This window comes from Kogia breviceps, chromosome 3, assembly GCF_026419965.1.
Source record: "Kogia breviceps isolate mKogBre1 chromosome 3, mKogBre1 haplotype 1, whole genome shotgun sequence".
Classification (NCBI taxonomy): Eukaryota; Metazoa; Chordata; class Mammalia; order Artiodactyla; family Physeteridae; genus Kogia; species Kogia breviceps.
This window is the reverse complement of record NC_081312.1, coordinates 85890822-85914977: the sequence shown is the minus strand read 5'-3', so window position 1 is coordinate 85914977 and position 24156 is coordinate 85890822. Positions and strand designations below refer to the sequence as shown.

Below are 24156 nucleotides of genomic sequence, written 5' to 3'. Positions count from 1 at the left end.
GGGGCCAGCTCGGGCGGTGGCTAGGGCGGCCTGGGCAGCTCAGTGAGAGCTGGGGAGGGTCGAGCCCGGAGTGGGGACGGGTAGCTGGACCTGCACTGAGAGAGCGAGCGCAGGGTGCGGAAGGGCGGACCGGCGGCAGGATGTTTAGCTGGTTGGGGCGGCAGGCGGGCGGGCGCGAACGAGCGGGCGGCGCGGACGCCGTGCAGACGGTGACGGGCGGCCTGCGCTCGCTCTACCTGCGCAAGGTGCTGCCGCTGGAGGAGGCGTACCGCTTCCACGAGTTCCACTCGCCCGCGCTGGAGGACGCCGACTTTGAGAACAAGCCCATGATCCTGCTGGTGGGCCAGTACAGCACGGGCAAGACCACGTTCATCAGGTAACCCTCCCCGCCCGCTCCTCACCCCTGCCTGCGCACCTGTCCCCACCACCTAGGTGGAGGCGGTCCTCCCCACGTGTGTGCGTGTTGTCACCCGCCTCCCGCCTCCCTCGGGCTTCCTGCAGCGCCCACTTCCCCCTGGAGGAACCCCGTCTCCGTTGCTTCCTCCTCCAGTATCGGAGTGACCTCAGGTTCCCCGTCCGAGCGCGGTGCCCGGGTGTCTGAAGCCCCACACGGGACGCGGCCGACAAAGTAGGGGCTGGCTCTCCCTACGCGGCCAGGAGGGTCCTCGAAACCGCCTCCCGCCCCTGTCTGCGTACTCCGAGCCCTCCTTTCTTGCTTTTGGAAAGGCACTCCTCTGGCTGGCATTATCTTGTCACCCTAGCCTGGGAACCCGGGGAAGGGAGGGAAAGCGAGGTTATAATAAGCACCTTCTTTATGAGCTAGTGAGGGCTACGGCTGGAAATGGAGACAGTGGTGTGGGGTATCAGAATGTGTTATTGAGTCAAAGTTGGAAAGTTAAGCCCCTAGCACAGTGCCCCGCGAATAACTATTTGTTGGATGAAAGAAAGAAAGAATGAATGAATGAATGAATGAATGAATGAATGACAACAGTAGAGGGTATTGCCCACTCCCCCTTCCCTTGCGGTCCTTGCACGCCGCCTCCACCACAGTGTTCGGGGTGACAGCGTAGAGAGGCCGCCTTCATTCAGCTCTTGCACAGCCTCCTTTTACCGTGCGTTAGGAAGTTAGCTGTGTGTAGCCGCCGCACCAGCGGATGCCCAGTGGAACTAAGGGGGAGTGTCATATTACTATTCGTTAGTTTCCATTTCTTAGGTGGGTCAGTCCCTCCTCCCTCACCTTTGACATCTGAAAATATTGTCATGCTCGCTGTGTCTCCAAAAGCAAACAGTTACTGTGCATGCCTTGGCATTCAAATCGTATAGCTCCTTCCTAGTGATTTTTGATGGGAAATCATTTACATTGTAACAGATAGCTTTTTGAAGAGGCTATTTTACTTTTAAAGCAGCTGGCGTATTAAGACTCACTTTCTTTGGTTAGGAGACTTGTTTTCCTGGGTTAAACTGTGTCAGTTGAAACAAAGTAATCATTTAAGGGTTTGATCCAGGGTTTTGGAAATTGTAACAGTCTCTTCATCACTGATGTTCAACAGGTGTTCAGAAAACTGCATCGGTATTTGGATACATGCCATTTCTATTAAGTAGTGACCTCTTTTTCTCCCTTCCAGTGACCTAAATAGTTCCCACAAATAGAGTAGTTGTCACTACAGAAAATATAGGCCTGCAGATACACTATGAATGAATTCAGCAAAACAAATATACTGTATTGAAATATAGTTTTAGGCAGTAAATTGAATGTGAAGGAAGATGGAAGAAAATAATTTTAAATTGCTCTATTTGGTGCTTATTAGTAAGCTGAAAACAGTATTAAATGTCACCTAAGACACTGAAAATGAACCATAGAAATATTACAGTAACTGATACCTTGAAAGATGAGGCACAATACATTTAAGGTCTCAGTAATACTAACCAGTTTTTAAGTATATGGGACAATGAAGTATTATGACCAAGTGGTACAAGAGTGGTAGGTGAACTTTTTTTTTTAATATAAAAATAAAGGATAAGAAGGTAAGCATTTTTATAATAGTCTCAGACATTAGCGGTGGCATGTTCACAGCACCCTGGGTAGTTCCTCCCTTCTGTCCTTGCCATGAGAGCTTTATTGTGTGATTAGGAAGCCACGGTTGATACTATGGCAACCTGGATGTGATGTGGCCCTCTCTCTGCTTCCGCAGCCTGGATAGTAAGCAAGCCAAAGGCAGGAGAACAAACCCACAGGAACATGAATCGATCTTTTTTTCAGTTAACTGTTTTTCTGTTTCATCATTTGGGGGGAGCTTTGTGGAATAGCTAAGCATAGTTTAAAGATGGATTTTGAGGTCTGGCAACTCCATCCAAATGAACTACTTCTCAGGAGGCACTAGAGCTCCATGTGCAACACCAGGGTGAAGAAGGAGTCACCTTATCAGGAAGTCACTTGCTCTTGAGAACTTCCATAATGACAAAGTGACTTTGTCGATAGGCAGCAGGCACAAAAGTGGACCTGTGAGGTCGACAGGGTAGAAGAAAATCCGGGTAGGCAGGAAAGTCGGTGAGCACCAGAGACCTGAGTTTGGTTTCAGAGTGGAGCTAGAAGGAAAAGATGTAGCTTCTGGGAGGAAAGCCCCAAACAAAAGGGCAGCTGCCCTCTAGAGTCCTGCACTGGAACTGGGGGCCAGAGGTGTTAGCCCATGGTGCTGACATTCCTGGAACATGCCTGCATCCATGGCTGTCTTTTCTCAGTGCCTGGGTGGTTTGCTTCTAGCCAGTGAGCACTGGAAGCTCATACTTGGCTATGGGGTGCACCTATCTGCATAGTCAGAGATTCTTATCTACCTGGCTTCCTGCATATCCCAAGAGGTCACTGGTAACACAGAACCTGCACTGATATGGAGGGAGATTTCTCTCCTTGTAAAGCCACTCAGCAAGAGCTGTGGTGTACATTCCACATCTTTGATGAAACCTTACTCTTTCTTCCTTTTGTCCCATAACTGGGAAGAACTAAGAGCCCCACTGAAACATGATGAGCCAGGACATTCACCAAGAGTGAAGAAATTAAGTGTGTGCCATGTTCTAATGAAGAAGTCTCCTAAATGGGGTGGATGGAGAACCTGAGTGTCAAGAAGTTGTGCTCACTCCTGCATGGAAGATCACCATGAAGGACTCAAGTGTGAAGAGGAGGACAGATAGAAGGAGAGTCGTGGTGGACTCTCCTCACATGGGTGACAAAGCTGGCCCAGAACTTCAGGAGATATTTGTCAAGGTCTTTTGGAGGTAGAAACAAACAGCCTATTGTCTCGTTGACAGTTTTATTTCTCAGAAGACAGAGGATGCAATGGGAGGAACTGTTGGTGCTCTGCCTCTGACCAGCAAGAAAGAACTGACCAGAGAAGGAGAAGAGATGGGCACGGGGGAAGTGGCCATGTCATGGTAGACTCTTTAACAGCCAAGGAAGGCTGGATATTGGGTTCAGCCAGGCTTATGTCCAAAACCTGAGGAAAACAGATTTCAGAGACTCCCCCAGAAAGTCCCTGGGCCCAGGTGCTATGAAGGAAGACATTTTCACTGAGAGGATGTGAGGGTCGCCAAAAATCCATTCAAACCACACAACTGCAACTTCTGATTTTTAAGAGCTCCACTTTCTCTCTTCCTCCCACACCCTGTCCTGTTCTCTCAAAAAATTTATTCTAATGAGGAAAAAAAAAAAGGGAGTCACTCAAGAAGCTTATAGGCTTTAAAAGGGTAGAGACCAAGGAAATTAGTCAAGAAAAAGAAACAGAAGGCATGTAGATTGGAAAGGAAGAAGTAAAACCATCTCTATTCACAGAGGACATGATCCTGTATATAGAAAAATCCTAAGGATTTAGGAAAAGCCTTAAAAAAACTCTTAAAACTAACAAGTTCAGCAAGATGTCAGGATATAAGATTAATATACAAAATCAGTTATACTTCTATACACTAGCAATGAACAATCTGAAAATGAAATTAAGAAAATTCCATTTATAATAGCACCTTAAAAAATAAAATACTTAGGAATAAATTTAACAAAAGTAATGTAGGGCTTCCCTGGTGGCACAGTGGTTGAGAGTCCGCCTGCCGATGCAGGGGACAAGGGTTCGTGCCCCCGTCCGGGAAGATCCCATATGCCGCGGAGCGGCTGGGCCCGTGAACCATGGCCGCTGAGCCTGCGTGTCCAGAGCCTGTGCTCCACAACAGGAGAGACCCCAACAGTGAGAGGCCCGTGTACCGCAAAAAAAAAAAAAAGTAATGTAAAACTTATGCACTGAAAACTATAAAACTTTGTTGAAAGAAATTAAAGTCTTAAAAAATAAAAGGAAAGACATTCCATGTTCATGGATTGGAAAACTTAATATTTTTAGAATGACAGTAGTACTCAAAGAGACCTGCAGATTCATGGCAATCCCAGTTGCCTTCTTTACAGAAATTGACAAGCTGGTCCTAAAATTCACATGGAAATGTAAGGGATCCAGAATAGCCAAAACAATCTTGAAAAAACAAATTACATTTCTCATACTTCTGATTTCAAAACTTACCACAAAGCTACAGCAAACAAGACAGTGTGATACTAGCTAGAGATAAACATATAGATCAACTGAATAGAATTGAGAGTCCAGAAATAAACCCGTACATCTATGATAAATTTGTTTTTTCAAGGGTTCTAAGACAATTCAATGGGGGAAAATATTCTTTTTAATAAATGGTGGTGGGACAACTGGATATCCACACTGCAAAAAAGAATAGGAAGTGACTTCTAATGGGTACAGCGTTTCTTTTTGGGTGATAAAAATGTTCGGAAATTAGATAGTGGTATTAGTTGCACAACTTTGTGAGTATACTAAAAACCACAGAATTGTGCCTTTTAAAAGTATGAATTTTATGGTATATGAATTATATCGATAAAAAATATAAAACAATTCAGTCTTTCACTATTAAGCATCCTGTGATTAATTTACTTTCTATAAATTCTGCAGTTAGTGCTAGTCAAGTAATTTCTGCATTTGTGAACAATAATTTAAAATAAAAATGGATGCCAGAAAGAAAACAAATGAAAAAAAAAGTGGAAGTAAGCTGAAAGAACACAAGGACAGAAAACTGAGGAGTAGACCCGAGAAAAAAGGAGTACAAATAGCCATCACACAGTCCCTACGTTTTTTTCCCTTGTATGGTCTAGTCAGTGTATAAACGTGCATTCTTCATAACACTCAAGTTAGTAAAATCAAGGTATGATATTTTCCTATAAAATGCTTGAAAAAGTAATTATGTTTTAAAACTTTAAATATTAAATATAGCATTAATAGGGGAAAAGGGAGCAGGGGTTCCACACACAAGGGTGAAAACAAGGTTTATGGACAGTACAAAGCACTAAGAAGCTGGAGTGAGTGGGCTGAGAGGGCAAAAATGCCTCAGACAATTTTAAAAAGCCTTTTTAGGTATGATGAGATCAAGAAAAGAATCAGGAAGTGATAGGCTCACAGCTTGGAACTCTTGCTGTAACATTAACAGAAAGCAGAACTACTCAGCTATTATTTTGCTTCCTCCTTTTCTCTCAGAAAATGCTCCAGGGATGGTAAAGGTAGCCCAGCCATGTTTGAGAGGGACTCAAACCCAGACCGTGAGGAGCTCTCCAGGGCCTGGCACAGGCAAGACCGAGTAAATACCCAGGTGGATAGATAGATGGGAGGCCCTTATAGGACAAACTTGCAGTTGTGCTCAAAGAACTGTGTTTGGTGATTTGTAAGAAATTATGAAGAATATGCAAAGTACCAGAAAATTGGAAGCAGACAAATGTCCCAGTTTTCAAAAATGGGGGGAAATAGATTTTGTTTAAGGACAAAGCTCTGCTCCATTCCTTTGATAGGCTCTAGACTCAGTTATTAAAGAGAAGTGAAGGCACTCACTAGGAGGCAGTCTGGTTGGTGGTCCAATGGTTAAGACTTCACCATCCAATGCAGGGGGTGCGGGTTCGATCCCTGGTCAGGGAGCTAAGATCCCACATGCCTTGGGGCCAAAAAAACCCAAAACATAAAACAGAAGCAATATTGTAACAAATTCAATAAAGACTTCAAAACTAAATGGTCCACATCAAAAATAATCTTAAAAAAAAAGTTCCTTTAGGGAAACACTGTGGGTCCAGTTGAGTGTTTCTCACCCCCATTCAAGTGCTGGACCCCTGAAAATATAGTCTTGTGTGTCAAGTACCATGCCTTTTACAGATCTCACCAAAATACTGAAATATTTAATTTTCACCAAAGAATAGACTTTATTTACAATATACAATATAAGATCATACCTACACAGCCTAGTGTTTCTTTACTCAAATTATATCGATTTCAGGAATGGGCCCAGCTATCACAGACTATGGAGAAGAATCAAGCCATGAGGGCTCTGGGTGACAAGAGCTGTGACACTAAAGCACAGTGTGGTATGGGAGCATAGGAGGGACCCTTCCTGCAGGTTTGGACATTGGAAAAGACCTCCCTGAGGTCCCTAAAAGCTGAACCCTATGGAATGAGCCAGAATTCGCTGCCCCAAGGAGACGGGGAAGGGAAAGTGAGAAAGTGTCGATGATGAGGCCCAGGTTTGGGTAACCGGGTGGGTGTTTGAGCTATCCGCTGAGATGGGGACACAAGAGGAGGAAGAGTAGGGGCATACTTACGAGTTTAGATTTAAGCCTGTGCGTAAGTGGACACCCAGGTGTAGAGTCTGTGAGGGGTCAGACGTATGGGTCTGGAATGAGAGGAAGAGGAGCTTGTGGAGACACTGGGGAAAATGTCACCAGTTAGGTGGAGAAATGCCAGGGGAGGATGATGGTTCAGAGCCATCTTAGGGCTCTTTTGGTTGCAAGTGACAGCATTTCAACTAAAAAAATCTTAAGGAAAAAGGTATACCTTAGCCCATAGAATGTACATCACCAAGAGTGAAACCTAATGTAAATTGTGGACTCTCGGTGATAATGCTGTGTCAGGGTGGGCTGATCAGTTGTAATAAGCGCACCACTCTATTGGGGGATGTTGATAATGGGGGAGGTGATGCATATGTCAAGGCAGGGGGTGTATGGGAAACCTCTGTATTTTCCACTCAATTTTGCTATGAATGTAAAACTGCTCTAAAAAATAAAATCTTTTTTTTTTTTTTTTTTTTTTAAAAAGGGTATACCTTTTCTCACAAAACTGTTTGAATCAGGGTGTGCTGGCTTCAGGCCTGGCCTAGGACCCCACGTGGTGCCATCAGGACTCACTCGCTCAGCTCTGCTGCCTTCCTCACGCTGGCTTCCTTCTCAGGCAGCTGCTCGTGGGGTGGGCAGACCCTCTCTAATTCCAGACTCACATTCTGCCAGCTCAGCAACCCCAGCAGGAAAAAAGAGAACCCCTTTCCCCATAGTTTCACGGAAAAATCTCAGGTTTGAGTTTCATTGGCTCACCTTTGGCCGTCTGCCCATCCTTGCACCAGTCTCTCGAGCCAGGGGAATGAAGTACCCGTGCCAGGAGTGGGGTGGTCAGCCCCCAAACCTCATGGACTAAGGGTGGGGAGAGGCATCTCCTCAGGGCACGGCTATCAAATAGGGGAAATGGACGCTAGACAGGTGAAACAGCAGACGACCCCCCACAAAAGCCAGGGAAAGAGGGCGGGGTGGTTAGCATCAGCTGCCTCGGGGAAACGGAACCAGTGGATTAGACACCAGGAGCCAGGGTGACCTTGGTAAGAGTCAGTAAGTGATGGTGATGGAAGCCAGGTGGCAGAGGGTTGAGGAATGAGTGGGAGGTGAAGCGTCAAATATAGAAAACTCTCAGCAGCTGGGCACTAAAGGCGAGGACTCGTGCCCTGGTCACAGGCATTCTGGAAGTTTGGTTGATGAGCATGACCTCAGCAGAGTTAGAAGTTGATGGAAGGGGCCCGTGGAGGGGGAGCAGCTGGCATTTCAGAAGCCCAAGAGGAGGCAGGACTTGGAGCAAGGATTCTGAGGGGTGGCGGGGTGGTACCGGCCAGGTTGAGTGTGGCATTGGCGGCATCAGTCAGCTCGGCGAGATGCCATAGGTTGGCCTCTAATCCACTCATTACATCGTCTACCTGACAAAGGGCAGCGGTACCCGAGGATTAGGAGAAGTGACATCTAGAAGCTTACTTCTAAAAGGCATTCAATATACTTTTCAAAACCTTGGAAAATTGTGAACTAGAAAGCTGTGGTTCCTGGATCTGGCTGTGGGTCAGGATCACCAGGACACCTTCTGAAACAGATTCCAGGGCTTCATCCCAGACCTTATGAATTGGAATCTCTGTGGATGAGACTGAGAAATCTGTTTTTGTTTTTATAAACTACGTCTCAAGGTGATTCTTAGGCAGCCTCCCCCAGGAAACATTTGAGAGCTGTTGCTACATGAAGATTCAGTTGATGGAATCATGACACTAGAACCATCAAGCCTGAAGAGAGAGGCTCACTGTGGTGGACCTTCCATGGCATATGGTCCAAGCTCCATCTGTTCACATTTTTAGCAGATGACGTAGAAGAAGACATAGAAGTCATGATTACAAAACTGGGGATTATGCAATAAATGCAATTTAATAAACAGCCTTTTTCACTTAATACGATATGATGAATTTTTTCACGTGTCATTAAGTAATCTTCAAAAATAACTGATGTTTGCATCATATTCTATCGTAAAGCTTGGAACATTGTTTTTAATATTTTTCCCATTTTTAATTGAAATATAGTTGATTTACAATGTGTTATTTTTTTTTTATTTTGATATGTTTTTATTTCAATCCCAATATTCAAGTTGGAAAATCCAGTTAGTTTTTTTTTTCTTTTAATATTTATTTATTTATGGCTGTGTTGGGTCTTTTTTTTTCAATTCAAACAGAAAGTCACAAAAATTATAATCATCCTCATCAGTTCATTCAGCCCCATGTAATTAATTTTTTTATCTTGATCTTTTGTTAGCGCTTTTATGAATTCATCAGTTTTCCATTAGAGTTCTGAAATGCTTATTCATTCAGTTCAGCAGTATAGTCAGTTACCAGAAACCTGTACTTGTCAGTCTTTTCCATGAATTCCTTGAAGATGAAACCTTTTTACAGGAACATATTTGCAAAAGCATCAGAGTACACCCAGAAATGTCTGTAAATAACAAAAGACTTAAAAATGACCACAGTTTAAGATTTGATGAAAGTTCATAATAATGTAATTGACAAGGAAATTTAGTTATTTCTGAGATATACCTTTTAAAGTAATAAGTAGAATTATGATGTAACATTATACCAGAACATATAAGATTTTTAGAAATTTCATGTAATGTCTGAAACAGTTATATTAACATATTTCCATACAAATAACCCAAAGAAAGTTTAGTATTAGTTGTTTTTTTGGTTTGTTTGGTTTTTTATACTGCAGGTTCATATTAGTCATCAATTTTATACACATCAGTGTATACATGTCAATCCCAATCGCCCAATTCAGCACACCACCATCCCCACCCCACCGCGGTTTTCCCCCCTTGGTGTCCATATATTTGTTCTCTGCATCTGTGTCTCAACTTCTACCCTGCAAACTGGTTCATCTGTAGCATTTTTCTAGATTCCACATACATGCGTTAATATACTATATTTGTTTTTTTTGTTCTGACTTACTTCACTCTGTATGACAGTCTCTAGATCCATCCATGTCTCAACAAATGACTCAATTTCATTCCTTTTTATGGCTGAGTAATATTCCATTGTATATGTGTACCACATCTTCTTTATCCATTCGTCTGTCGATGGGCATTTAGGTTGCTTCCATGACCTGGCTATTGTAAATAGTGGTGCAGTGAACACTGGGGTGCATGTGTCTTTTTGAATTATGGTTTTCTCTGGGTATATGCCCAGTAGTGGGATTGCTGGGTCATATGGTAATTCTATTTTAAGTTTTTTAAGGAACCTCCATACTGTTCTCCATAGTGGCTGTATCAATTTACATTCCCACCAACAGTGCAAGAGGGTTCCCTTTTCTCCACACCCTCTCCAGCATTTGTTGTTTGTAGATTTTCTGATGATGCCCATTCTAACTGGTGTGAGGTGATACCTCATTGTAGTTTTGATTTGCATTTCTCTAATAATTAGTGATGTTGAGCAGCTTTTCATGTGCTTCTTGGCCATCTGTATGTCTTCTTTGGAGAAATGTCTATTTAGGTCTTCTGCCCATTTTTGAATTGGGTTGTTTCTTTAATATTGAGCTACATGAGCTGTTTATATATTTTGGAGTTTAATCCTTTGTCTTTTGATTCGTTTGCAAATATTTTCTCCCATTCTGAGAGTTGTCTTTTCGTCTTCTTGATGGTTTCCTTTGCTGTGCAAAAGCTTTGAAATTTCATTAGGTCCCATTTGTTTATTCTTGTTTTTATTTCTAGTACTCTAGGAGGTGGATCAAAAAAGATCTTGCTGTGATTTATGTCAAAGAGTGTTCTTCCTATGTTTTCCTCTTAGAGTTTTATAGTGTCTGGTCTTACATTTAGGTCTCGAATCCATTTTGAGTTTATTTTTGTGTATGGTGTTATGGAGCATTCTAATTTCATTCTTTTAAATGTAGCTGTCCAGTTTTCCCAGCACCATTTATGGAAGAGACTGTCTTTTCTCCATTGTATATCTTTACCTCCTTTGTCATAGATTAGTTGATCATAGGTGCGTGGGTTTATCTCTGGGCTTTCTATCTTGTTCCATTGATCTATGTTTCTGTTTTTGTGCCAGTACCATATTGTCTTGATTACTGTAGCTTTGTAGTATAGTCTGAAGTCAGGGAGTCTGATTCCTCCAGCTCCATTTTTTTCCTTCAAGACTGCTTCGTCTATTCGGGATCTTTTGTTTCTCTATACAAATTTTAAGATGATTTGTTCTAGTTCCGTAAAAAATACCATTGGTAATTTGATCGGGATTGCATTGAATCTGTAGATTGCTTTGAGTAGTATAGTAATTTTCACAATATTGATTCTTCGAATCCAAGAACATGGCATATCTCTCCATCTGTTGGTATCATCTTTAATTTCTTTCATCAGTGTCTTACAGTTTTCTGCATACAGGTCTTTTGTCTCCCTAGGTAGGTTTATTCCTAGGTATTTTATTCTTTTTGTTGCAATGGTAAATGGGAGTGTTTCCTTAATTTCTCTTTCAGGTTTTTCATCATTAGTGTATAGGAATGCAAGAGATTTCTGTGCATTAATTTTGTATCCTGCAACTTTACCAAATTCATTGATTAGCTCTATTAGTTTTCTGGTGGCATTTTTAGGATTCTCTATGTATAGTATCATGTCATCTGAAAACAGTGACAGTTTTACTTCTTCTTTTCCAATTTGTATTCCTTTTATTTCTTTTTCTTGTCTGATTGCCTTGGCTAGGACTTCCAATGCCATCTTGAATAATAGTGGTGAGAGTGGACATCCTTGTCTCGTTCCTGACTTTAGAGGAAATGCTTTCAGTTTTTCACCATTGACAATGATGGTTGCTGTGGGTTTGTCGTATATAGCCTTTATTATGTTGAAGTAGGTTCCCTCTGTGCCCACTTTCTGGAGAGTTTTTATCATAAATGGGTGTTGAATTTTGTCAAAAGCTTTTTCTGCATCTATTGAGAGGATCATATGGTTTTTATTCTTCAGTTTGTGTAATATGGTGTATCACATTGATTGATTTGCGTATATTGAAGAATCCTTGCGTCCCTGGGATAAATCTCACTTGATCATGGTGTATGATCCTTTTAATGTGTTGTTGGATTCTATTTGCTGGTATTTTGTTGAAGATTTTTGCATCTATATTCATCAGTGATATTGGTCTGTAATTTTCTTTTTTTGAAGTCTCTTTGTCTGGTTTTGGTATCAAGGTGATGGTGGCCTCATAGAATGAGTTTGGGAGTGTTCCTTCCTCTGCAATTATTTGGAAGAGTTTGAGAAGGATGGGTGTTAGCTCTTCTCTAAATGTTTGATAGAATTCACCTGTGAAGCCATCTGGTCCTGGACTTTCGTTTGTTGGAAGATTTTTAATCACAGTTTCAATTTCATTACTTGTGAATGGTCTGTTCATATTTTCTGTTTCTTCCTGGTTCAGTGTTGGAAGGTCATACCTTTCTAAGAGTTTGTCCATTTCTTCCAGGTTGTCCATTTTATTGGCATAGAGTTGCTTGTAGTAGTCTCTTAGGATGCTTTGTATTTCTGTGGTGTCTGTTGTAACTTCTTCTTTTTCATTTCTAATTTTATTGATTTGAGTCCTCTCCCTCTTTTTCTTGATGAGTCTGGCTAATGGTTTATCAATTTTGTTTATCTTCTCAAAGAGCCAGCTTTTAGTTTTGTTGATTTTTGCTATTGTCTTCTTTGTTTCTATTTCATTTATTTCTGCTCTGATCTTTATGATTTCTTTCCTTCTAACTTTGGGTTTCATTTGTTCTTCTTTCTCTGGTTCCTTTAGGTGTAAGTTTAGATTGTTTACTTGAGATTTTTCTTGTTTCTTGAGGTAGGCTTGTATTGCTATAAACTTCCCTCTTAGAACTGCTTTTGCTGCATCCCATAGGTTTTGGATCTTCGTGTTTTCATTGTCATTTGTCTCTAAGTATTTTTTGATTTCCTTTTGATTTCTTCAGTGATGTCTTGGTTATTTAGTAACATATTTTTAGCCTTCATTTGTCTGTGTTTTTTACGTTTTTTTCCTTGTAATTCATTTCTAATCTCATAGCGTTGTGGTCAGAAAAGATGCTCGATATGATTTCAATTTTCTTAAATTTACTGAGGCTTGATTTGTGACCCAAGATGTGACCTATCTTGGAGAATGTTCTGTGCGCCCTTGAGAAGAAAGTGTAATCTGTTTTGGGATGGAATGTCCTAAAAATATCAATTAAATCTATCTGGTCTATTGTGTCATTTAATTCTGTTTCCTTATTTATTTTCATTATGGATGATCTGTCCATTGGTGTAAGTGAGGTGTTAAAGTCCCCCACTATTATTGTGTTACTGTCGATTTCCTCTTTTATAGATGTTAGCAGTTGCCTTATGTACTGAGGTGCTCCTATGTTGGGTGCATATACATTTATAATTGTTATATTTTCTTCTTGGATTGATCTGTTGATCATTATGTAGTGTCCTTCCTTGTCTCTTGTAACATTCTTTATTTTAAAGTCTATTTTATCTGATATGAGTCTAGCTACTCCAGCTTTCTTTTGATTTCCATTTGCATGGCATATCTTTTTCCATCCCCTCACTTTCAGTCTGTATGTGTCCCTAGGTCTGAAGTGGGTCTCTTGTAGACAGCATATATATGGGTGTTGTTTTTGTATCCATTCAGCAAGCCTGTGTCTTTTGGTTGGGGTGTTTAATCCATTCACGTTTAAGGTAATTATTGATATGTATGTTCCTATGACCATTTTCTTAATTGTTTTGTGTTTGTTTTTGTAGGTCCTTTTCTTCTCTTGTGTTTCCCACTTAGAGAAGTTCCTTTAGCATTTGTGATAGAGCTAGTTTGGTGGTGCTGAATTCTTTTAGCTTTTGCTTGTCTCTAAAGCTTTTGATTTCTCCATCGAATCTGAATGAGATTCTTGCTGGGTAGAGTAGTGTTGGTTGTAGGTTCTTCCCTTTCATCACTTTAAATATATCATGCCACTCCCTTCTGGCTTATAGAGTTTCTGCTGAGACATCAGCTGTTAACCTTATGGGAGTTCCCTTCTATGTTATTTGTTGTTTTTCCCTTGCTGCTTTCAATAATTTTTCTTTGTCTTTAATTTTTGCCAATTTGATTACTATATGTCTTGGCATGTTTCTCCTTGGGTTTATCCTGTATGGGACTCGCTGCGCTTCCTGGACTTAGGTGGCTATTTCCTTTCCCATGTTAGGGAAGTTTTTGACTATAATCTCTTCAAATATATTCTCTGGTCCTTTGTCTCTCTTCTCCTTCTGGGACCCCTATAATGCGAATGTTGTTGCATTTACTGTTGTCCCAGAGGTCTCTTAGGCTGTCTTCATTTCTTTTCATTCTTTGTTTTTTATTCTGTTCCACAGCAGTGAATTCCACCATTCTATCTTCCAGGTCACTTATCCATTCTTCTGCCTCAGTTATTCTGCTATTGATTCCTTCTAGTGTAGTTTTCATTTCAGTTACAATGTGTTAATTTCTGCTGTACAGCAAAGTGATTCAGTTATACATATATATATTATTTTTTATATTCTTTTCCATTATGGTTTATCATAGGATACTGAATATAGTTCTCTGTGCTTTACAGTAGGACCTTGTTGTTTATCCATTCCATATATAATACCTTACATATGCTAACTGCAACCTCCCACTCCATCCCTCCCCTAACTCCCTCCCCCTTGGCAACCATAAGTCTGTTCTCTATGTCTGTGAGTCTCTTTCTGTTTCGAAGATAGGTTCATTTGTGTCATATTTTAGATTCCACGTATAAATGATATCATATGGTATCTGCTTTTCTCTGACTTCACTTAGTATGATAATCTTTAGCTGCATCCATGTTGCTGCAAGTAACATTATTTCATTTTGGCTGAGTAGTATTCTGTTGTATACATGTACCACATCTTCTTTATCCATTCATCTGTCGATGGACATTTAGGTTGTTTCATGTCTCAGCTATTGTGAATAGTGGTGCTGTGAACATGGGAGTGCGTGTATCTTTTTGGATTAAAGTCTTGTCTGGGAATATGCCCAGGAGAGGGATTGCTGGATCATATGGTAATTCTATTCTTAGTTTTCGGAGGAACCACCATACTGTTTTCCACAGTGGCTGTACCAACTTACATTCCCACCAACAGTGTAGAAGTGTTCCCTTTTCTCAGCATTCTGTCCAGCATTTGTTATTTGTAGAGTTTTTAAAGATGGCCATTCTGACTGGTGTGAGGTGGTACCTCATGTAGTTTTGATTTGCATTTCTCTAATAATCAGTGATGTTGAGAATCTTTTCATGTGCCTACTGGCCATTTGTATTTCTTCTTTGGAGAAATGTCTATTTAGTGTTCTGTCCATTTTTCAATTGAGTTGTTTGTTTTTTGTTGTTGATTTGTATGAGATGTTTGTATATTTTGGAAATTAAGCCTTTGTCAGTTGCATCATTTGGAAATATTTTCTCCCATTCCGTAGGTTGTCTTTTTGTTTTTTTATGGTTACCTTTGTTGTGCAAAAGCTTATAAATTTGATTAGGTCCCATTTGTATATTTTTGTTTTTATTTCTATGGCCTTGGGAGACTGACCTAAGAAAACACTGGTACAATATATATCAGAGAATTTTTGCCTGTGCTCTTCTAGGAGTTTTATGGTGTCATGTCTTATGTTTAAGTCTTTAAGTCATTTTGAGTTTATTTTTGTGTTTGGTGAGAGGGTATGTTCTAACTTTGATTTACATGCGGCTGTCCAACTTTACCAACAGCACTTGCTGAAGAGACTGTCTTTTTCCCATTATATATTCTTGCCTCCTTTGTCAAAGATTAATTGACTGTAGGTGTTTGGGTTTATTTCTGGGCTCTTTATTCTGTTCCATTGACCCCTAACTCTGTTTTTGTTCTAGTACCACACTGTTTTGATTACTGTAGCTTTCTAGTATTGTCTGAAGTCTAGAAGGGTTATGACTCCTGCTTTGTTCTTTTTCTTCAAGATTGCTTTTGGCAATTCAAGATTGCTTTGGCAATTCTGGGTCTTTTATGGTTCCATATAAATTTTAGGATTTGTTCTAGTTCTGTGAAAAATGTCATGGGTAATTTGATAGGGATCATATTAAATCTGCACAGGTAGTATGTCCATTTTAACAATATTTGTTCTTCCAATCCAAGAGCATTGTATATCTTTCCACTTCTTTGAATCATCTTCAGTTTCCTTTTTTAATGTTTTATAGTTCTCAGCAGATGTCTTTCACCTCCTTGGTCTGGTTTATTCCTAAGTATTTTATTTTGGGGGGAATGATTTTGAAAGGTTTTTTTTTTTTTTTTAACATCTTTTTTGGAGTACAGTTGCTCCACAATGGTGTGTCAGTTTCCACTCTACAACAAAGTGAATCAGCCATACACGTACACATGCTCCCACATCTCCTCCCTCCCACGCCTCGCTCTCTCCCACCCTCCCCATCCCACCCCTCTAGGTGGTCACAAAGCACCGAGCCAATCCCTCCATGCCACATGGCTGCCTCCCACCAGCTATCCACGCCACACCTGGTAGTCTATACATGTCCATGCCATCCCCCAACCCCGTCAAAGCCCACCCTTCCCCTTCCCACATCCTCAAGTCCATTCTCTAGTAGGTCTGCGTCTCCATTCCCGTCTTACCCCTAGTTTCTTCATGACCTTTTTTTTTCTTAGATTCCATATATTTGTGTTAGCATACAGTATTTTTTTTCTCTTTCTAACTTACCTTGCTCTGTATGACAGACTCCAGGTCCATCCACCTCACTACAAATAACTCAGTTTCATTTCTTTTTATGGCTGAGTAATATTCCATTGTGTATATGTGCCACATCTTCTTTATCCATTCATCCGATGATGGACACTTAGGTTGCTTCCATGTCCTGGCTATTGTAAATAGAGCTGCAATGATCATTTTGGTACATAACTCTTTTTGAATTATGGTTTTCTCAGGGTATATGCCCAGTAGTGGGATTGCGGGGTCGTATGGTAGTTCTATTTGTAGTTTCTTAAGGAACCTCCATACTGTTCTCCATAGTGGCTGTATCAATTTACATTCCCACCAGCAGTGCAAGAGTGTTCCCTTTTCTCCACACCCTCTCCAGCATTTATTGTGATTTATGGTGATGGCCATTCTGACCTGTGTGAGATGATATCTCATTGTAGTTTTGATTTGCATTTCTCTAATGATTAATGCTGTTGAGCATTCTTTCATGTGTTTGTTGGCAATCTGTATATCTTCTTTGGAGAAATGTCTATTTAGGTCTTCTGCCCATTTTTGGATTGGGTTGTTTGGTTTTTTGATATTGAGCTGCATGAGCTGCTTGTAAATTTTGGAGTTTAATCCTTTGTCAGTTGCTTCATTTGCAACTATTTTCTCCCATTCTGAGGGTTGTCTTTTGGTCTTGATTATGGTATCCTTTGCTGTGCAAAAACTTTTAAGTTTCATTAGGTCCCATTTGTTTATTTTTGTTTTTATTTCCATTTCTCTAGGAGGTGGGTCAAAAAGGATCTTGCTGTGATGTATGTCATAGAGTGTTCTGCCTATGTTTTCCTCTAAGAGTTTGATAGTGTCTGGCCTTACATTTAGGTCTTTAACCCATTTTGAGTTTATTTTTGTGTATGGTGTTAGGGAGTATTCTAATTTCATACTTTTACATGTAGCTGTCCAGTTTTCCCAGCACCACTTACTGAAGAGGCTGTCTTTTCTCCACTGTATATTCTTGCCTCCTTTATCAAAGATAAGGTGACCATATGTGTGTGGGTTTATCTCTGGGCTTTCTATCCTGTTCCATTGACCTATATTTCTGTTTTGGTGCCAGTACCATGAAAGTTATTTTATTTTACATTCCCTTTCTGATATTTCATTGCTATTGTAAAGAAATACAAATACAGTTGTAAAGAAATACAACTGATTTCTATAGGAACATTGTTTTTAATTTTATGCTGTTATGCCTAATATTGCAATGAATATTCTTGGCTATAAATCTTAGTATATTTAGCTTTTTTCTTAGATTAGCTGTCTGAGCATGAATTACTGCATCAAAAGTTATGAATATTTTTCAAGTTTCTATATACTCTTTTTTAATATAAATTTATTTATTTATTTTTGGCTGTGTTGGGTCTTGGTTGAGGCACACAGGCTTTCTCTAGTTGTTGCAAGCAGAGGCTACTTTTCGTTGCAGTGCAAGGGCTTCTTATCGTGGTGGCTTCTCTTGTTGTGGAGCATGGGCTCTAGGCACTCAGGCTTCAGTAGTCGTGCGCAAGCTCAGTAGTTGTGGCTCGTGGGCTCTAGAGTGCAGGCTCAGTTGTTGTGGCACATGGGCTTAGGTGCTCTGTGGCATGTGGGATCTTCCCAGACCAGGGCTTGAACCTGTGACCCCTGCATTGGCAGGTGGATTCTTAACCACTGCGCAACCCGGGAAGTCCCTATAGTCCCTATATATACTCTTGACAAATGTATGTGTGTGTGTGTGTGTGTGTGTGTGTGTGTATATATATATAATATATATGCTGTATATATATTATATATATATACACACACACAAAGGAGTGTATGTGTGTGTATATATATTCCTATTCAGAAAAGTTATTTCAAATTAGACTCCCATTAAGGAGTCTAATATAAGGATTATTATTTCATTAAACCATTGATTAAACTAAGTATTACTATTAAAAACAAATAAATATGATAGGAAAAAGTTTCTTTTTTTTTTTTAACTAGTGAAGCTGAACTCATAAAATATATAGCCAACATCTGTATTTCTTTGTGAATTGTATATGAACTTGGACCAATTTTTATTTGGAGTATTAGTCTTTATCTTGCAGATATTTAAATATTTTACTCAATAATGGTTGTCAGTCCTTTGTCATAGTTATTATAAGTTTTTTTTTCCAGTTTGAGGTTTGCCTTTTTAATTTTTATGATAATTTTTGATGTGCAGAAATATGTAACATTTGTGGTCAAATCTAGCATAGTTTTCCTCCATAAAAGATGTCTTTTATCTCTCTTATGCCTAGAAAATCCTTGTTTATCCTAAGATTTAGAAAATATTCACCTGTATTTTCTTTTTTTAAATAGATTTTTAAAAATATTTAACTCTTTAATCCACTTCGAAGTAAAATCTGTTTTGAAAGTATTCTTTTTTTGGTTTTTAATTTTTTAACCCTATTTATGGAATAATCCTATACATTATTTTCTATTTTGGTTTATCCCAGGAGATTGGTTATAGTTCCCTGTGTTATACAGTAGGACATTGTTGTTTATCCATTCTAAATGTAATAGTTTGCATCTACCAATCCCAAACTCCCAGTCCATCTCTATCCCTCCCCCACACCGCCCCCTTGGCAACCACAAGTCTGATCTCTATGTCTGTAGGTCTATTTCTGTTTTGTAGATAAGTTCATTTGTGCCATATTTTAGATTCCACATATAAGTGATATCATATGGTATTTGTCTTTCTCTTTTTGACATACTTCACTTAGTATAATAATGTCTAGTTGCATCCATGTTGCTGAAAATGGCATTATTTCATTCTTTTTATGGCTGAGTGGTATTCCATTATATATATGTACCATATCTTCTTTATCCATTCATCTGTCAGTGGACATTTAGGTTGTTTCCATGTTTTGGCTATTGTGAATAGTGGTGCTATTAACATAGGGGTGCATGTATCTTTTTGAATTATAATTTTGTCCAGGAATATGCCCAGGAGTAGGATTGCTGGATCATATGGTAATTCTACTTTTAGTTTTTTGAGTAGCCGCCATACTGTTTTCCATAGTGGCTGTACCAACTTACGCTCCTACCAATAGTATAGGAGGGTTCCCTTTTCTCCATACCCTCTCCAGCGTTTTTTATTTGTAGACCTTTTTTTTTGCGGTACGTGGGCCTCTCACTGTTGTGGCCTCTCCCGTTGCGGAGCACAGGCTCTGGACATGCAGGCTCAGCGGCCATGGCTCACGGGCCCAGCCGCTCCACGGCATGTGGGATCTTCCTGGACCAGAGCTTGAACCCATGTCCCATGTATTGGCAGGCAGATCCTTAACCACTGTGCCACCAGGGAGGTCCCTGGTCTTGGACTTTTGTTTATAGGGAGTTTTTTTTTTAATTACAGATTCGATTTTACTTTTAGTGATCAGTCTATTCAAATCATCTATTTCTTCTTGATTCACTTTTGATGGGCTGTATATTTCTAGAAAGTTGTCCATTTCTTCTAGGTTGTCAAATTTGTTGGTATATAATTGTGCATGGTATTCTCTTATGGTGTTTTGTATTTCTCCAGTATCAGCTGAGATTTCTCCTTTTTCATTTCTTATTTTGTTTATTTGAGTTCTCTCTCTTTTCTTGGTGAGCCTGGCCAGAGGTTTATCAATTTTGTTTACCCTTTCAAAGAACCAGCTCTTGGTTTATTGGCTTTTTCTATTGTTTTTTAAATATCAATTTTTTTATTTCTTCCCTGATTTTTATTATTTCCTTCCTTCTGCTGACTTTAGGTTTTGTTTGTTCTTCTTCTTCTAATTCTTTTAGGTGATAGTTTAGGTTGTTTATTTGAGATTTTTCTTTTTTTTTGAGGAAGGCCTGTATCACTATGAACTTCCCTCTAAGAACTGCTTTTGCAGTATCCCATAGATTTTGTATGGCTGTGTTTTCATTGTCATTTGTCTCAAGGTATTTTTAAAATTTCCTTTTTGATTTCTTCATTGACCCATTGTTTTTTTTAGTAACATGTTGTTCTGTCTCCATGTAGTCATTTTTTTCTCATTTCTTTTCCCATGGTTGATTCCTAGTTTCATGTCATTGTGGTCAGAGAAGATGCTTGAAATAATTTCTGTACTCTTAAATTCGTTGAGGTTAGTTTTGTGCCTTAGTATGTGGTCAGTCCTAGAGAATGTTCCATGTGCACTTGAAAAGAATGTGTATTCTGTTTTGGGGGGACGTAATGTGCTGAAAATATCAGTTAAGTCTAACTGTTCTACTGTATCATTTAGGATCTCTGTTGCCTTATTGATTTTCTTCTAGACGATCTGTCCATTGATGTGAGTGAGGTGTTAAAGTTTCCTACTATTACTGTATTCCCATCAATTTATGTCTGTTAATATTTGTTTTATGTATTTGGGTGCTCCTATATTATGTGCATATATGTTGACGAGTATAAAATCCTCTTCTTGTGTTGATCTTTTTATCATTACTTAGTGCCCTTTTTTATCTTTCTTTATAGTCTTTGTTTTCTGATATAAGTATTGCAGTTCCTGTTTTCTTGTCATTTCTGTTTGCATGAAATATCTTTTTCCATCCCCTCACTTTCAATCTATGTGTGCCCTTTGCCCTGGGGTGGGTCTCTGACAGGCAGCATATTGTAGGCTTTTTTTTTTTTAATCCAGTCTGCCATTTTATGTCTTTTGATTGGAACATTCAGTCCATTGACATTTAAGGTAATTATTGATACATACATACTTATTGCCATTTTAAACCTTGTTTTCCAGTTGATTGCTTCTTCTTTGTTCCTTTCTTTTTGTTTTTCTTTTTGTGGTTTGATTATTTCCTTTTATTTTATGGTTGTGTTCTTTTCTTTTTGGTTTTTGTGAATCTATTGTGTGTTTTTGATTTGTAGTTGCCCTGTTTTTCAAGTATGTTAACCCCTTCCTATATCTGCTTGCTTTAGACTGATAGTCATATGGGCTCAAACACATTCTTAAAAAAAAAAAAAAATCTGCATTTTCTTACTCTCCTTCCCCACATTTTATGATTTTGATGTCCTCTTAAATCTTCATGTTTATCCTTTTGATGTTCCTTGTGTTTATCATTGCTTTCACAAATAGGTTTTTTTTTTCTTTTGATCTGTATACTGCCTGATTTAAGTGATTTACTTTCAGTTGTGATTTCCTCCTTCCTATATCTTCCTGCTCCTTTTCTATTTAGAGAAGACCTTTCAATATTTCTTTTCGGATAGCTTTAGTATTGCTGTATTCTTTTAGTTTTTGCCTGTCTGAGAAATTCTTTATTTCTCCTCCTATTTTAAATGATAATCTTGCTGGGTAGAGTATTCTAGGTCACATATTTTTCCCTTTCAAGACTTTGAATATATTTTGCCACTCCCTTCTGGCCTGCAGTGTTTCTGTAGAGAAATCAGCTGATAGCCATATGGGTGTTCCCTTGTAATTAACTCTTTGTTTTTCTCTTGCTGCCTTTAAAATCCTCTCTTTATCTTTAATTTTTGCCATTTTTATTATAATATGTCTTAGTGTAGGTCTGTTTGGGTTCATCTTGTTTGGGACCCTCTGTGCTTCCTGTATCTGGATATCTGCTTCCTTCTTTAGATTTGGGAAGTTTTCGGCCATAATTTCTTCAAATACATTTTCAATCCCCTTTTCTCTTTCTTCTCCTTCTGGAATCCCTATTATGCATAGACTGACCCACTTTATATTAGCCCATATGTCTCTTGTATTGCTTTCATTTTTTTAAATTTGGCTTTTTGTCTGCTGTTTTGATTGGGTAGTTTCCATTATTCTCTCTTCCAGATCACTTATCCTTTCTTCTGCATTATTCATTCAGCTATTCAGTGCCTTTAGCTCAGCTTTCATCTCAGCAAATTAATTTTCTAATTTTTCTTGGCTCCTCCTTTTAGTTTCTAGTTCCTTTTTGCAGTAATCTGCATTTTTGTCGATAGCCTTTCTTAATTCCTTCAGTATTTTCATTGCTTCCTTTTTGAACTCAGTGTCTATTAGACTGAAGAGGTCTGTTTCATTGTTTGCTCCTTCAGGGGAATTCTCTTGGTCTTTTCACTGGGAGTGGTTCCTCTGCTTCTTCATTTTGCTTTTATTTCTCTTACTCTGTGAGTTTAGGAGAAAGAATTATCTACTGTAGTCTTGGAGGACTATCTATATGAGGGAGCATCCCTGAATAGCTTGTGGGGGTTTAATATATTTTTGCACGAGGGCTGTTTTTGGTTTGGATGCTTGCTGTCTCTTTCCTCAGCATGTGCTGGCCATTTCCCCTTGATAGCAGGTGTGCAGGTGTGGGGCCTGCCCACGGAAGTATGCTGCTTTTGATTCCTGTAAACTTCCTCTCCCTTTGTTCTCCTTTCCTTCCTTTCCCTTTCTTCCACCCTCCTTCCAGAGCAGCGTGGAAGGTGGAGAGGAGCAGCTCCAGATGATGACATAGGTTAGACAGCACTGTGCCTTCAGCATATCCCAGCCTGATGTAGTTTAAATTCCACTCATAGCTGGAAAAATAGATATATGAAAGGCTTTACCCAGCAAATTCCAAATACTTGGTCCAACAGGCCATTCCAGTTTTTCTTGGTCCACTCCCTTAGTACATACAGCAGTTACAAGGATGATGTCATCTGAACAAACAGTCCTGGTGATAATATGTCAATGATTTAACTAAGGGAAAACAAAAATGAAAAGTTAGATTTCATATACTTAAGGAAGACATAGAGTTTTAAAATGGAAGTGGAGCTTTGCCTGACTTAGTTTTTCAATAACTCAAAGAAGATTAAATATTTAAAGTAATCTTATAATAACTTTCAATGGAATATAATATGTAAAAATACTAGATCAGTATGCTGCACACCTGAAACTAATATGTTTTAAATCAACTATAATTCAATAAAAATAAATAAATAAGCTAAAAACTTTTAAAGTAGATGTTTGCTCAGAGATATTTATCTCAGCATTATTTATTTATTTAAAGTATAGTTGATGTACAATGTTGTGTTAGTTTCTAGTGTACATCAAAGTTATTCAGATATATATATATATATATATATATATATATATATATATAAATTCTTTTCCAGATTCTTTTCCATTATGGGTTAATACAAGATATCGACTATAGTTCCCTGTGCTGTACTGTAGGCCCTTGTTTATCTATTTTATATATAGTAGTGTGTATCTGTTAATCCCAGGCTCCCAATTTACCCTCCCCTCTGCCCTTTCCCCTTTGGTAACCATAAGTTTGTTTTCTATCAGCATTATTGTTAACAGCAAGAAACAGGAAGCTATTTCAATGCCCAACAGTAAGGAAATGGCAAGCTAAATTGATACATACTCACCTCAGAATAGTATGCAGCCATTAAAAGTTGTGTTTTCTAATTTTTAATGGTGTGAGGAAAAACTAATGGTGAAAAGTCTAGATGCAAAATTGTTTAAATGCTTTGATCCCAATTTTATAAAGAAAAAATTATGCCTGCAGAAAATGACTGGATGGAAGTATATCAAAGTGTTCAAATTAGTCATTGTCCTGTATTAATGTGGTCCTGTGCAAGCTGCTTAACTTGTCATAAGCACAGTTTTCTCTTCTATAAGCTAGGGATAAAAATACCTGCTCCAGCAATAGGGAGGGTGAAAGGATAAAGCCTATGTGTGAACTGCCTTATAAACTGTTGTTTGTAAGATTATTTTCATTATTAGTAGTATTTCATCATAATCTGTTGTTTGGTAGTATCTACAAGCAGTGGTGGTAGTGGTGGTGGTACTCATTGCTAGGAAATAATTATATATT

General features: G+C 39.0%; 1 protein-coding gene across 1 annotated transcript in view; it reads left to right on the top strand.

Annotated features, from left to right (window-relative positions):
• The window catches only part of EHD4 (EH domain containing 4), a 95211-nt gene continuing 71055 nt past the window's right edge, over window positions 1–24156 (top strand). The window contains exon 1 of the mRNA XM_059058055.2: window positions 1–376. Within this exon, the coding sequence (XP_058914038.1) occupies window positions 141–376 (236 nt within the window). The 5' untranslated portion in view covers window positions 1–140. The remainder of the gene's footprint in view (window positions 377–24156) is intronic.